Source organism: Elephantulus edwardii, unplaced genomic scaffold (assembly GCF_000299155.1).
Source record: "Elephantulus edwardii isolate Elephantulus edwardi_28Jun2011 unplaced genomic scaffold, EleEdw1.0 scaffold00201, whole genome shotgun sequence".
NCBI classification, from domain to species: domain Eukaryota; kingdom Metazoa; phylum Chordata; class Mammalia; order Macroscelidea; family Macroscelididae; genus Elephantulus; species Elephantulus edwardii.
The window spans coordinates 2055207-2071034 of NW_006399951.1; the positions used below are offsets into that span (position 1 = coordinate 2055207).

The 15828-nt window shown below is 40.8% G+C and overlaps 1 protein-coding gene across 1 annotated transcript in view; it reads left to right on the forward strand.

Moving 5' to 3' along the window:
- The first annotated feature begins 3333 nt into the window (after positions 1-3333).
- The window catches only part of LOC102870071, a 123438-nt gene continuing 110943 nt past the window's right edge, over positions 3334-15828 (forward strand). Inside the window, exons 1-2 of the mRNA XM_006897135.1 lie at positions 3334-3414; positions 3555-3701. Coding sequence (XP_006897197.1) covers positions 3334-3414; positions 3555-3701 — 228 coding nt within the window. The remainder of the gene's footprint in view (positions 3415-3554; positions 3702-15828) is intronic.

Genomic DNA, 15828 nt, shown 5'->3' on the forward strand with positions numbered 1-15828 from the left:
GCTGTACTCCCTATGTCAATCTGCCTGGTTGAGGGTTTTCTTCTCCTTTGCTGTCCTTCCAACTTTCTGAGCATGAGACACTCCTAGCGACACGCCCAGAGAGTGCAAGACAAAGCTTGGCCATCCTTGCTTCCAAGGAGCACTCTGGCTGCACCTTCTCTAAGACATATATATGTGTTCCTTTGGCGATCCATGTACTCTCCTCCAACACCACAATTTAAAGGCACCAATTTTACTTCTGTCATCCTTATTCATTGTCGAGCTCTCAGATGCATAACAAGTGACTGAAAAGATCAGAATCAGATGTGCCTTAGTCCTCAAACTAAATATTACTGCTCCCCAGTAATTCGGAGAGCTCTCTGGCTGCAGACTTTGCCAGTGCAATACATCTCCTGATCTCCTGACTGCTCGTGCCAAGCGTATTTATTTATATACACTACTAGGTGTATTGGGAGCTCTGGCGGTCTAGCAATAAGAAGTTTCGCTGCAATCCCAAAGGCATGTGGTGCGAATCCACCACCTGTTCTGTGAAAGGATAGGCAATATCCTTCCGTTTGATTAATTGCCTTGGAAAACCCTCTGAAGGGTCAGCTATGGGTTGGTTCCAACTGGAAGATACACAACAATGAAAACAAGGTTTATATACTAAAAAAATTAAAACTTATGATACAGATCTATCTACATCCAAGTTTACTGCAGCACTATTTTTAATGGCAAAATGTTGGAAACTACCTAAGTGCCTGCTGACAGATAAGTGTTGAATGTACACTGACATATGGAGTATTACACATCATTTAAAAATGTTCAAGAATTCCTGAAATACTGCATTAATTGGATTAAATTAGAACAAATTACGCTGGGTGACATAAATCACAAAGGCTAATATTTTTGCTATGTTGTTATTATATATGGTACGTTGTTATATCGAAACAGACTCATAGCTGACCCACCAGTGGGTTTTCAGAGGCTATAGATTGCACTGGAAGAGCTTAACAATCTTTCTCTTGGGGAACAAACAGCTAGTAGAGTCAAACCACTTGCCTTTGGGGTTTGCACAACTCCTTATCATAGACCACCCACTAAAAAGAAATGGTTCATGCAAATATTTGAGCATTACCAGAGAGAAAAGAGAGAGAGCGAGAGCGAGACTGAGGGAAGCAATAATAGATAAATAGAATATGAATGTTCAAACATATATTTGTTGTTTTCAATAGGTTTGGAACTGACCCATAGCTGACCCTCTGGGTGGGTTTTCAGAGGCAATTGATCATATGTGAGGAAATTGCCTGTCCTCCTATGCAGCAACTGGTGGCCTCAAAGCACATGCCTTCAGAATTGCAGAACAGCTTCTTGCCACTAGGTTACTGTATATCTCTATCTATCCTCTGTCTGTCTGTCTATCTATCTATCTATCTATCTATCTATCTATCTATCTATCTATCTATCAAATACAAGAGTACATCTACCTAGGATTTGTGTCTCTATTGTTTTGCTATAAATAAAAAGGGTGAGGGATGGGGGAGAAAGTTCGGTACCTCCATAGAAGAAAGACTTCCTTCCAGAAAGGTTAAAGCCAAGCAAACATATGGGGAATCCTACTCTGTTACACAGGGTCACCAGGAGTCAGAATTTACTTGACAACATCTAACAGCAAGTAACAGTTTTGCCCACAGTGCCTTTAAAATGAGTGTGATTGCTTAGAATTATGACACTGTTGTTTTTCCCCAAGAAGAAAGGATCTGATATCTTTCTTGCTCAGATTACACTGAAATTTTCTCAGATCTTAGCTAACTGGCAGCACCTTCATTCTCTTCATAGCTCCTTCTTGATGATGCTGGGGAAGTGTATGGAACATACTATGAACTACCAAGAAAATGAACAGGTCTGTCCTAGAGAGGGTGAAACCAGGTTGCTCCTTGGAGACAAGGATTTTGAAACTCCATTTCACATACTTTGAGCATGTTGCTGGAGGGACCAGTCCTTGGAGAAGGACATCATACTTGGAAGGGTGGAGTGACAGCGCAGGAGAAAAAGACCTTGGATGAGTTGGGTTGACATAGTGACCGGGGCATTGGGGGCAAGTGTGTTGGAAACAGTGAGATTGCCTCAGGATGGAACACGTTTCAGAACTTCTATTCATTGGGTAGTTATGAGTCATAATTGGCTTGAAGGCCTGTAACGACAGCAACATCACCACCTCTTTGTTGAGGCAGACCATGGCCTTTTGTCAGAAGGCTGCAGAAACTGTGTCAAGCTGTCCTGACTTCACAGCTGATAGAACAGGAGGTAGTATTTGTATTTCTGAAGGAAACCAATACCAGGTGAATTCTGTTGGACCTTATACACAACCAGGGGAGCCCTGGTGGCTTAGGAGTAAATTGTGTTTCCTACTCAATGGTATGAGGTTAGAAGCCACCAACTGCTCCACAGGAGAAAAATGGGCCTCTCCTCCTGTGAGATCTGAAAACCTACTTGAGGATTAGTTATGAATCTGTTCTGACTCAGCGGTACACTAACAGCAATAGGCTACCGTGAGGGCAGTGGAGATTTGCGTCAGATGGTGTGGCATTATTTCTGTCTTTTATTTTTTTGTAAAGTGTGTAAGCCATGCCTCCATGTAGCCAGACTGCCCAAATTTCCAGTCGCTTGTTGAAACTGACTCCCTGGAAACAAATTTGAGAAATTTTTTTAGGTCCTTCATTGTTTTAGTATTTGTTGTTGTTGTTTTAGAAGACAGCTTCAGTTGGTTTTTCAACCAGTTGCCACAAGAAAAATCCTATTATATACTTTTTTAAAAAACGGTTTTGATTTTATTTGATTCAAGTGAAAAGTAAGTAGGAGACATGAAATGTCAAGTTCCTGGCCGCCTCGCCTCCCAGTGTTTTCTTGCTCTCTCCACAGTTGGTTTGAGCTTCTCTTGGGCTTTGGTAGATTCCAGACATAATTAAAGACGAAGCAGGGCTGGTGGTAGTCATTAGGGATTAAATTGAACCTCCAAAATTTGTGTTGGGCTTTACACCTGTGGATGTTAATCTGTTTGGAAACAGAATTTTTTTTTTTTCTCTCCACGGTTAATGAGTTAATACGTGTGTAAGGAGGATCCTGAAGTTAATCACTTCTGAGTTATAAAAAGCCCTGAATGGACCTTGAGGCCCGCACATGGGGGTGGGAGACACATTTCCACAAGACCAGGTCCAGTCCTGAAAATGAAACGGAGTCCTCTGAGAGTCAGGCTCTGAATCCAGACTGTTACCTTCCTTTGCAGTGAGGAAAGAAAAAAAAAAAAGAAATTATTTGTTTAAAAAGTCATTCAACCTCTTCCATCTGCCCATGATGCAGAAGGGAAAGAAGGCCAAGGGGAAGAAGGTGGTCCTGGCACCCGCCATGGTCAAGAAGCGGGAGGCCAAGAAGGTGGTGAGTCCTGTGGTTGAGAAAAGGCCCAAGAACTTTGGCATCAGGCAGGACATCCAACCCAAAAGGGACCTTCCCCGCTTGGTCAAATGGTCCCACAACATCTGACCGCAGCAGCAAAAAAAGCAGTTCTCTACAAACAGCTGAACATCCCACCCGCCATTAACCAGTTTGCCCAGGCCGTGGACCGCCAGACGGCTACTCAGCTGCTGAAGCTGCCCCACAAGTACCGACCAGAGACCAGGAAGGAGAAGAAGCAGAGGCTGTTTTCTGGATTTTGTGGTCTTGAGGTACAAATGTGTACCCACGAGTCCATCTTAATGATCACTTAATGATCACACTGACTGTCAGCTGTCCGTCACCCACAGATCTCCCCGCTGCCCTTAAACAGTCCTCTTCCTCAGCCTCTTGCCTCTCCAGAGTCTGCAGGTTCTCTCACAACAGATGAAGGTACATCACTGAGATGATGATGATGATGATGATGATGATGATTATTATTACCAGAAAGCTGTGCTACTTTTAATCCTTCCTGGTTTTCTTTTGCGTTGCATAACTAATTTGAGGTTCATTACTCTGGTTTATTTAATGAGTTCATTTTCACTGGTGAGTAGTATGCTGTTATTTATTTACTCATGTATCTTTTAATGAGTGGAACAGCCAGATTCTGCAAAGGTGTATTTTCTGGATTGAGATTGAAACTAGTTGTTGTTGTTATGTGCCGTCTGGTCGCTTGCGACTCTATGTACAAGAGCTCTAAATGCTGTTCTATTCTGTGTCAACCTAGCCATCTCAAACGCACTTATTCCCACCACTCCAGTCACAGAGTTGATCCATCTCATCGAGGGTCTTCCTCTCCTTCACCGCCCCTCCACTCTGCCAAACATGATGTCCCTCCCCAAGGACCAGTCCCTCCTTGCAACATGCCCAAAGTATGTCAGAGGAAGCTTCAGAATCCTTGACTCCAGGGAGCATTCGGCTTCACCTTCTCCAGGACAAACCTGTTTGATCTCCTAGCAGTCCATGGTATATTCAACACTCTTCTCCAGCACCATAACTCAAAGGCATAAATTCTCTATCATCTCTAGTCACTGTCCAACTCTCTGATTCATAGCACATAATTGCGAAGACTATAGCCCAGATCAGTTGCACCTTAGTCTGCAGCCTGACGTTATTGCTCTTCAGTACTCTTGAGAGGTCCCTCACAGCTGACTAGGGTGTATCTTTAAATGGACATTTGACTTCCTTCTAGTTTTTTTGTCTGTTTGTTTTTATTGTAGCAGATAAATCTTTCATGGGAAAACAGGTTTACAGTTTTCTCTGTGGTATGTTTGTTTCTTAGGGCTATTATGACTTGTTCAGTTTATTTTGAGGTTAAGAGATGTTGCCCTGGACGTGCTTACCAAGTTGTGCCAAGAAATCTGGAGAACAACCACCTGGCCAACTGACTGGAAGAGATCTATATTTGTTCACATCCCCAAGAAGGGTGACCCAACAGAGTGTGGAAAGTATAGAACAATATCATTAATTTCACATGCAAGCAACATTCTACTGAAGATTATCCAAAAACACATCAGCAAAGAATTGCCAGAAGTCCAGGCTGGGTTTAGGAGGAGTCTTGGTACTAGGGATATTGTAGATAATGTTAGATGTATCTTGCCTGAAAGCAGAGAATACCAGAGGAATGTATATCTGTGTTTCATTGACTATGCAAAGGCATTTGACTGTGTGGATCATAACAAAATGTGGCTGCCTCTGAGAAGAATGGGAATCCCAGAACACTTGACTGTGCTGATGAGAAACCTGAACCTGGACCAAGAGGCACTCGTCAGAACAGAGCAAGGAAACACTGCATGGTTCAAAATTGGGAAGGGCGTACGCCAGGGATTCATCCTAGCTCCACACCTTTACAACCTGTATGCAGAACAGATTATCCGGGAGGCTGGGCTCTATGAGGAGAAATGTGGGGTCAAAATTGGTGGACGCTTTATCAACAATCAGCGTTATGCAGATGACACAACCCTGCTTGCTGAAACTGAGGAGGACCTGAAGCACTTGCTGCAGAGGGTCAAGGACTGCAGCCTCCAATATGGATTGAGGCTCAATGTCAAGAAGACAAAGATTCTCACCACTGGACCAATTGGCAGCATCAGGATGGATAGTGAAGAGATTGAGATTGTTCACAGCTTCCGTTTGCTTGGCTCCACAGTCAATAAATACTCTTGGCATCAGCAGCCAGGAAATTAGACGACGTATTGCCATGGGAAAATCTGCTGTTAGGGACCTCTCCAAAGTACTGAAGAGCAATGGTGTCTCTTTGGAGACTAAGGTGCGTCTGATACAGGCCATGGTCTTCGCAATCACTTGTTATGCATCAGAGAGTTGGACAATGACTAAGGAGGATAGAAGGAGAATTGATGCCTTTGAGCTGTGGTGCTGGAGAAGAGTATTGAGGGTACCATGAACTGCTAGGAAAACAAACAGATTCATCCTGGAAAGGGTCAAACCGGGCTGCTCCTTGGAGGCAAGGATTCTGGGGCTTCGCCTGACATACTTTGGACATGTTGCAAGGAGGGACAGGTCCTTGGAGAGGGACATCATGCTTGGGAGGATGGAGGGACAGTGCTGAAGGGGAAGGCCCTCTATGAGGTGGATTGATTCAGTGACTGGGGTAATCGGGATGGGTGTGTCAGAGACAGTGCGATTGGCAGAGGATAGAGCAGAGTTTAGGGCCGTTGTACAGAGGGTCACTATGAGTCGCAAGTGACTTGACTGCACATAACAACAACAACAACAACAACAACAACAACAACAACAGGACTTACTGGCTGATATGGGGGATCCCCTCCTACAGGCTGCCAGTATCCCCTTATACATGTCCCCTCCTATCTTCAAAGCCAGTACTGAAGAATCTATACTTTATTGGGGTTGCTAAAACCACTCTTGGACCCCATACTTCACTTGAAGAAACAATTTCATTCATACCAGTTATATTCATGGGTTGGTTTTTATCTCAAAATGAGTAAGATAGGCAAAGGAAAAAGATATGTGGGGTAAGTCTGGGAAAGACCAGGAATAAGCTTCAAGGCCCCTTTGCAAGGGGAGGAGTTGCATGGAGATGTTTGGGAAGCCAATAATAAGTATTTGTAATAAACTGAATGCTATTTCAGGATGTGGGGGTGGGGACTGGTTCAATCTAGAGTTCACCTTGAGGCACTAAGGCAATCCTTAAGGGTTTACCAGATTCTTGCATTTGCTGACCCCTCCCTCCTGAGTCAAGGGGAAGGTTTTCCATAGAAAGAGCTTGGCTTCATTTGCATTGAATTCTCTTTGTGATTTACTTCCTGATAATTTTCAATATAGATACAGGGAAGCTGGAATGGGGCCCTTCAGCTGAGAACTGCTGGCCCCCTGTATTTATGCTCTCTATTCTATCTCCTTATTGGTTGTCTGTCTCATTATTAATAATTACAAAAATACTTTACCCTCAATCTGCAACAGAGATGTCTTTAATTCTCCACAAAAGAATGTGTGACATGTGAAATGCTGTCAATCAGAGAAGCTCACCCAAGCCTTAGTGTCTGGGGTTTTTATTGGGAACCAGTCACATAGGCATGCAGCACCCAATAACCAGGCTCCTAGAAGTCAAGGTAACAAAGTATGGCCCACGCCCCCAGATAGACACTCAGATGCTTACCATTAGTCACATTGTTGGCATAAACAATAACTTATCACTTCCAGGTCTTAGGGGAAGCCAGGAAAACTCAGGGAAATCTGATACTCTTCTATACGTTTCTTGTGCATTAAGAATTTGCAGTGTTTTTGTAGCACCAAGATTCTGAAAACCAGATGTCATGCCAGAAGAAGATTTGGGGGTTGCTGCTCTCCACGTAGGAAACTCTGTTGGCTTAGTGAGAAGGAATTGTGCTGCCAAGCCCAAGGTGCTCAGTTCAAAGTCACTAGATGCTCTATGGGAGAAAAATGAGCAATCTCCTCCTGTGCCTTGAAAACTCACTAGAGTTAACTATGGGTTGATTCTGACTGGATGGTCAACAACAATAACAACAGTCGTCAACTAGTATGACCATGCTTAGATGCTTAACCCAAGCACAGGAAGCATCTACATACTTGGGTCTTTACTCTTGACACATTACACAGAGTGCAATTTCGGTAAGGCAGATATTTCTTTTATAGGGAAAAGTGTTGGGAAAAGACATTATCATACACCTCCAATTACAGGGGGAGGAGTAAAGTCCCCCTCTACATTGCGGTAGAACCACAAACAGCCAGGGTCTCTATCATCTCTTTGACTTCTGGGCATTTCTCTCCCCAGGCAGGTTTTCTAACATTAAAAGTCCATCTTGGGAAAATGACTAGAACAAGATTCATCATCATGTTCTATCCAAATGACAGATTACAGGTGAATACAAGTAAGTGCTACTAATGTTATGACACAAAATACACATGATTTGATGATCAACTTTCACCCCAACCACCATATAAGAAACCAAATCTGAGTTCAAGAACTCCTACTCCCAGATTTGCAAACAGCGTGGTGGCTTTGAGGTGCTTCAAATATGGAAGCCAAAGCAGTGGCGCCCGCTGTCCTCAGGGCTTAGTCTGTCAATGCATCTTCAGATGCACTGGGGCCTGTTAAGTTCTGTCCCCAAGTGAAAATATTGGGCATTTTTGGTATAGACATTGTAATCACATAAAAAGGGTAGGCCACCATTTCTCGAGTCTTGGACATCTTTTCTCATTCGCAGTTTTGGCCGTTCTTGTAAGTTCCCCTAAATCCTTCCCCTTTGTTTCTCTCTGTGTCAGTTTACCTTTTTATTTTTCCACTGAGGGGTGTTTGTTTTAAATGCTGTGATGGCGTCCAGAGTGTCTAATTGACAAATTATGTTGCACTTTTGGTAGCTTTAAGTAATCATTTAAAATAAATAAGATCATAATTATCAGTTTTCATTTACCCATTTATTAAGTAACAATGTTCACACTGCGCAGTTTGATTTTGTGTTATAATAAGGCAATCTCTACATGATGACAGATGGTGTTTCATTTTGCCGACACTGTGCTAAAGTGCTTTGAGTTGTGATGTGTTTGATTTTATTAGAGATCAGATTTAACACATGCATGCTACATAACTGCAATCACATTCCCATTTCTCATCTGTAGGAGAAAATGAAACTGTGATGAAATGTAATATACTCACCCTCAGGCAGAACTAGTGAGACTGGGAATTGCAACATAATAAATCTAATGGATATTACACTATAGGACCCTTGAAATTTACTGTTATTATGTTCAGGGAAGGAACTCGGTTTTGTAAAACTCGCTTTTATTTCACTGGCATCGGTGCAATTTCACATTATTTAACTGTTGTGTCCCAATAGCAGAGATGGTATTTGTGGTGTTGAAAAGAAAACTTGCCCTCAGAGGAGCACTGGGGTCCAAAAACGCAGACAAGAAAGCTAGGGGACAGCCAACAGTGAAGAAAATCAACAAAACACCAAACCACAGGCCAGATGCAAATGACAGCGATGGGGCATCATTAACAAGGGATGGTTGAGACTGTCAAATTAAGCCTCATTTAACCATGCTGTCGGTGGGACACACGCGGGAGGAAGACTCCTCAGTAACTGCCCTGACTATGATATTGAACTTTTCCATTTTGAGCCCACCTCACCACTGGTTCCTGGGGAGGGGGAGAGAAGTTAATTACACATACAATTATTGATATGAAAGTTCAGAGAGCTTTCCCCTTATAAGGCCTCTGTTAAGGAAAATTCCAAAGAATGGCAAAGGTAGCCTTTAGTGGTCATGTGCCAGCAAGGTGAAGCCAGACTTTGCAGTGCTTGCTGAAATCAGAAGCAATGGCATCTGTTCTGCTCCTGACCATGAACCTCTTAGAGCGCCGCTGTCTGCGGTCTCTACATGTTGGTATTCACCCTTCCAAACACTCAAAGAACTCACCTTTCCCCATGCTGTTTCCATACTCAAAACCCTCAGTGGCTCCCCACTGGCTGGAATTTACAACCTTTCTTAATTTGACCCTTACTTTTCTGTTTTGATTAAAAGAAATAATTTCCTGCAGTGAGTTTTGCTTCTTCATTTCTCTTCACACATGACAAACACATTTCATGCTTTATGCTGCCATAGAGTTCTTTGGGTGGCAAGTGACAGGAATTCAACTCATATTTGTTTCGACAACAAATTTTTCTGGAATTTTATTGCCTCCCAGATGGAGGAAGAAAGAGATAACTAGTACATGGACCAAGGAGATATCTAGTACATAGACCAAGGAGATATCTAGTACATGGACCAAGGAAGGAGGGGATGTCTGGTCTATAGCTCTAACGGAACTAAGAAATTAAACATTTTGCAAATTGCTTCTCTTGGCTTTTGACTCCACTCTTGGTGGGAGAATCCCTCTAAATATTACAGCACCACTTTGTCCCTATAACCAGTTGCCGTTGCGCCTGGTTCCAACTCATGGTAAGCCCCCCTATCCCAAGTAGAACTGTTTTCTGATATTTTCAAGGACTGATCTTGTGGACGTAAGTTACCAAGTCTTTCTTCTGAGGCATCTCTGGGTAAATGCAAACCCATAATCATTTTTTTAAAATAAATGTGGTGTTTTCTTTCATTCACATGGTATCTCAATAGTGTCACTCGCATACATTGTGTCTTATAAAATGAATCACCGTTGATCTATGCCCACTATTACCCAGATTCCCACTGGATCATTCCTAATTCCTTCACCCCCTCCCTCTACCAACCAAGCTGTGCGACCTTGTAGTTTTTCCCTTTCTCTAACCTCAGCCCCCTTCCCTGCTCTCCACCCCTCTTTGAATACTCATATCTTACTAGTTAGCCTTCTGTTTATAAAATAATGGTCTTAGTGTTTATGAGTGAGACCGAGTTAGTTTGTTCAGCCTAATGCTGTCTACCTTCTCCCATGTTATGTAGTGTTTTTAGGAATTGTTGCCCCTGAGTGCTGCATAGTATTCCATCATATGAACATACCACAATTTCTCAATCCAGTCGTTTGTTGGTAGGTGTTTGGTCTGTTTCCATGTTCTTGCTGCAAACCCACGATCTTTTAGTTAGAAGTTGAGTGACTAAACATTTGCCATCACTAAGGGATGCTATACTTATTTCTGGTGTCATGGTGTTACTGTTGTTATTTCTGTTGAGTTGGAACTGACCCTTAGTTGACCTTCCAGAGAGTTTTCAGAGATGGTCAATCACACAGGAGGAGATGGCCCATTTTTCTCCCACAGCTGGTGGATTCAAACTGCATGCATTCGGACTGGCAGCACAACTCCTGACCATTAGGCCACCAGAGTTCCCTATACTTCTTTCGTAGGGCATGGGATATTAGAGAAAAAAAGTAAAATTCTTGTTTATATGATGCAAGAATTCATGACTAGTTGAAAAGACTGTCTGATTTTCTCATTTTTATATTTAGATTAATTAAGAGAAAGCAGATGGGGCAACAGGTAATTACCCAACAGTATTTTTATTGAGAAAGGACTAGTTCTTATGTCTTATACCTTTATTCTGAAAATATTTATTGACACCTGAAATGTTAATCAGTTGATTATCTTCACACAGCATGCATTTTAAACTTTATGTTCTTACTCAATTTACAATCGTGCATACAGTCTTGATTTCACAGTAATGGATTTTCTTTTTTGTAATTGTGACTTTAATTAAAGTTTACAGATAGGTTGGGTTTTCATTAATTCGTTGTACATTTTCCTCCCACCTCTTCCCTTCTCCCTCCCCCAATATATTTTGTAATGCACCTTTTGTTTCAGATTATTTTTTATACATATAATGTCTAGTCATACATTACTTTTGAGTGCATGATTATGACAGTTCTTCCTCTCATTTGTTCCAATGTAGCGTTAATTATCTATCTACTCTTTTAATATTCTCTCCCTAACCCCCTTTCTTGTCAGTCCTATTTTATAACAGTGGTGTTATACAGTATTTTTCATTTTGTGGCTGAGATATTATACTTAACATAATGTCTTCCATGGTCACCCATGTTTGAAATGTTTTACAAATTCATTGTTTTTCAATGCTGTGTAATATTCCACTGTGTGAATGTACCACAGTTTTTCTATCCATTTGTTTGTTGATGGGTACTTGGACCGCTTTCACATCTTTACTGTTGTGAATAACGCAGCGATAAACATGGGTGTGCGTATATCATTTTGAGTTGTGGCACTGGTATCTTTAGAATATGTTCCTAGTTGTGGAAATTCTGGGTTAAATGGTATTTCTATTTCCAACTTTTTTTTTTAAAAAAAAGAACAAAGCCAGCTTTATTAAGCACTGCCAAAGTGGGGCTTACCTTGAATAAGCAGGAAGTGCCTATTTGCAACTTTTTTTTTTAAATGTTAAAGTATGGATTTATTCTTTTTATGTATCAAATTTTAAAATCACAGAAACTTGGAAGTATAATAATGCTTATTGGTTTCAAATAATAAACGATGTGTGATATTGTTATTGTTGTTGTACACTGTCAAGTCAGAACTGACTCAGAGCTGATGGGTTTTCATAGGCAATTAATCACATAGGAGGAGATTGACTGTCCTTCTCCCACAATAAATGATAAGTCATACATTCTATGTAGAAAAGAAATGTGGGAAGAACATTTTTATGGAATATTTGCAGCTTTTTGAGAAAGTGTCAGACTGCCTGCAATAGTGGTTGTACCATTTTACATTCCCACCAGTGATAGGGTGGTATTAATACGTTCAGTATTCTTTAAATATTTATATATCTCAGTTATATAACTAAAATTGACATCAGTTTTCTTCAGCCTACAAAACTGGTTACTTTGCCTCAGAATTCTTTGTTTCCTATCTTTAGACATGTAAAGCAGTTTAAGCAGTCTGTTTACCAGGAGAGGAAATTCATCTCTCCTAGACTGTTTTTCCCAGTCATATGTAAATTGTATATTTTTTTGAAATTTTTTTACTAGTTTATTTACAAAATTCAAATACATATTTGAACAAATTATTTCAGTTTCTCTCACCCCCTACCCTCAAATTGTACAACCCAATGATTAATCCCCCCTCCCCCTGCACATCCACATCCCTCTGCTTCCAGCCACTCCCACCCCTCTTGGATCTTTATACTCATTCTACAATAACAGTTTCATACAATATTCATCCTTGTGGGACTTAGTTAGTTCACTCAGCGTAATGCTCTCCAGTCCCTCCCGAGTTAGGTAATAATTTACAAAGTTATTGCTGCTGCTTGCTGCATAGTACTACATTGTGTGAATGTACCATAAGTTCTCAATCCATTTGTTTGCGGTTGGACATTTGAGCTGTTTCCATGTTCTTGTGATGGTGAATAACACTGCTGTGAACACTGGCATACAAGTCTCCATTTGTGTCTCAGGTCTCATTTTCTCGGGGTATATTCCAAGTAGTGGAATAGCTGAGTCATATGGAATTTCTATGTTGAGCTCTCTGAGGAAACACCATACTGACTTCCAGAGTGATGGTATCATTTTACAATCCCACCAACATAATATGAGTTCCTGTCTCACCACATGCCCTCTAACATTTATTACTTGTCCTATTAAGCTTTGCCACTGCTATTGGCATGAGATGATATCTCATTATGTTTTGTTATATATATTTTCAACACAATAAAATTAAACACACACAGAAAATAAAATTCTAACTATACCGCAAGGTGGATGAACTTTCAAAATGTTGTTGTTGTTATTAGGTGCCATCAAGTTGAGTATGACTCATAGTGACCATATGAACAACAAACAACATATCTGAACCCTGTATTTTCCTGTGGCATTCTTGTCATCGCCAACAAATTTGAGCCCATTGCCACAGTCACTGTATCAGCCCATCAGGTCTTCTTTTTTATTTGCAAACGTTGCTCTTGTTAGGTACCGTTGAGTCAGAACAGACCCATAGCTGACCCTCCAGTGGGTTTTCAGAGGCAGTTAGTCACATAGGAGGGGACTGCCCATCCTTTTCTGCAGAGCAGCTGCTGGAATGCGAACCACGTGCCTTTGCAATTGCACTACAGCTTCTTGGCACTATAACCACATGCAAAAGACAAATATTGTGTGATTTCACTTATATGCAATATCTCTTGTTACAGTTTTTGTTGTTTGCCATTGAGTGAGAATCAACTCACAGTGGATCCTCCAGTGGATTTTCAGAGGCAGTAAATCACACAGGAGGAGACTGCCCATCCTTCTTCAATGTGACAAGCTGGTAGATTTGAACCATGTGCCTTTGGGATTACAGTAGAATTTTTTAACACTAGGTCATCAGAGCTAACTTTTTATAGTTAGTTGTTAAGTTGGCATTGACTCACAGTGACCTCTTATATGTTTTCGCTGTTGATTGCTGTGTATTTGAGCACAATTCATAGTGACCCTATGACTAAAAGGCCTGAAGTCTTTCTATAACTATCACCATTTATCAAAGTTCATAGAATTTCCGGAGGCATATTATTTAGGAAGTGGATGCCACTCCTGCTTCCAACCCTCTATTAAACTGGGAGCTCTACCAAACATTGTCTACCAGGGGTAACTGTTATGGCATTTGACTTCCCAGTGGTACAAGGTTCAGCATCACAGCAACCCCAAGTTACTCCAGTACAGCATACTGACAGAAGGGTGCTGTACCACTTAGAAGAATGTTCCTGCAATATATAATACCAACTGACTTTTAAATACAAAGGCCCTCCCCAAGGTCTTATTGACTCTAAACAAGAGGCTTAAATAAAAAACCAACCATAATAGAAGGAGTTGTAGCCCAGTCCATCTTTACAATAACAGATATGTTTGAACTCATTGATGCAGCTACAATGCCAATCCATCTTGTTGAGGGTCTCATTCTCATTAACTGAGCCTTTACTTTAGTGTCATATACTTCTCTAAAGAATGATCCCTTTTGATAACACGAGACTAAGTCTTACCATCCTGTCTTTAAGAAGTACTGTGATAAGAAATAACTAAAATAGTCAAATTCACAGACGGAAAGAAGATTAGAAAATATCAAGGTCTGGGGCTTGGAGAGAAGAGAAAGTTGCTGTATAATGAGCACAAAGTTCTTTGTTTTGAGTGATAAAGAAATTTGAAAATAGCATTGATGATTCCATATCATTATGGTTATAATTCATTACAATTGATTGCAGCTAATAAATTACTGAATTGATTAATATGGCAAGTTTTATAATATATGTATTTTATACATGTACAAGAGGTGTTGAAATACCAATTAAGATGTTTCCATGAACAGATGCAGAGCTGGTTATACTTGTTTATTCCAAGAAATCTCGAAGAGAACTATGTAAAGGAGATCTTCTTTGTGTCCATTCTAAAGAAAGAGGATCAAATAGAATGTGGAAATTATTGAACATTATCATGTGTAACTAAAAGCTTGCTGAAGATAAATTGAAAATTGATTAACACAGGATATTAACAGAATGTTGTTGTTGTTAAGTGCCATCGAGTCGTAGGCTACTCATAGCAACCTTATGAACGAAAGTCCTCAACACTTGAGTGACTTTCATTCTCTGTCCAGGTTCATAGGGTTTCTGGAGGCAAGCTATTACGGAAGTGGATGCCACTTCTGCTTCCAAGCTTGTTTTATTTGGGAAGCTCCACCAAACACTGTCCACCATGAGTAACCATTATCACATTTGACACATCAGTGTCACAGTGTTCAGCTTCACAGCAAGCACAAGTTACTGTAAAAAAAAAATCTAGTTGAATTTAGAAGAAGCTATGGAATGAGGATATCATTGCTGACACCAGATATTTCTTAGCTGAGAGCAGAGACTACAAGAAACTTGTTCAGTTGTATTTTTTTAACTATACAAGGGCATTTGATTATGGGGGCCATAACACATCATGGCCAACATTGTAAAAAATGGGACTTTCAGAATTGTGTCCATGTGGAACCTGTACATAAATCAGAAAGAAATTTATTTGAATAGATAAAAAGGGATGGCTTAAAATCAGGGAAAATGTGCATCAGAATTGTATCCTTCCACCACATCTGTCCAATCTGTGTGCTTTGCAAAGAATTCAAGAAGTTGGACTACATGAAGTTGTGGTTTCAGGATTGGAGGAAGACTCATTAACAACTTGCCATATGCAGATGACACAACCAGGAAAGAAGACTGACTGCATTTACTGACAAAGATTAAAGACTAAACCAGTGTCTTCACAACAGTCAGTAACTTCTTGACAATAGAAAAAAGGATTTAAATTGTCACGTATGTAATTGGATCCACAATTAATACTTATGGATATTGTTGTTGTTGTTGTTATGTGCCGTCGAGTCGCCTGCGACTCATAGCGACCCTATGTACAACAGCCCTAAACTCCGCTCTGTCCTGTGCCAATCGCAC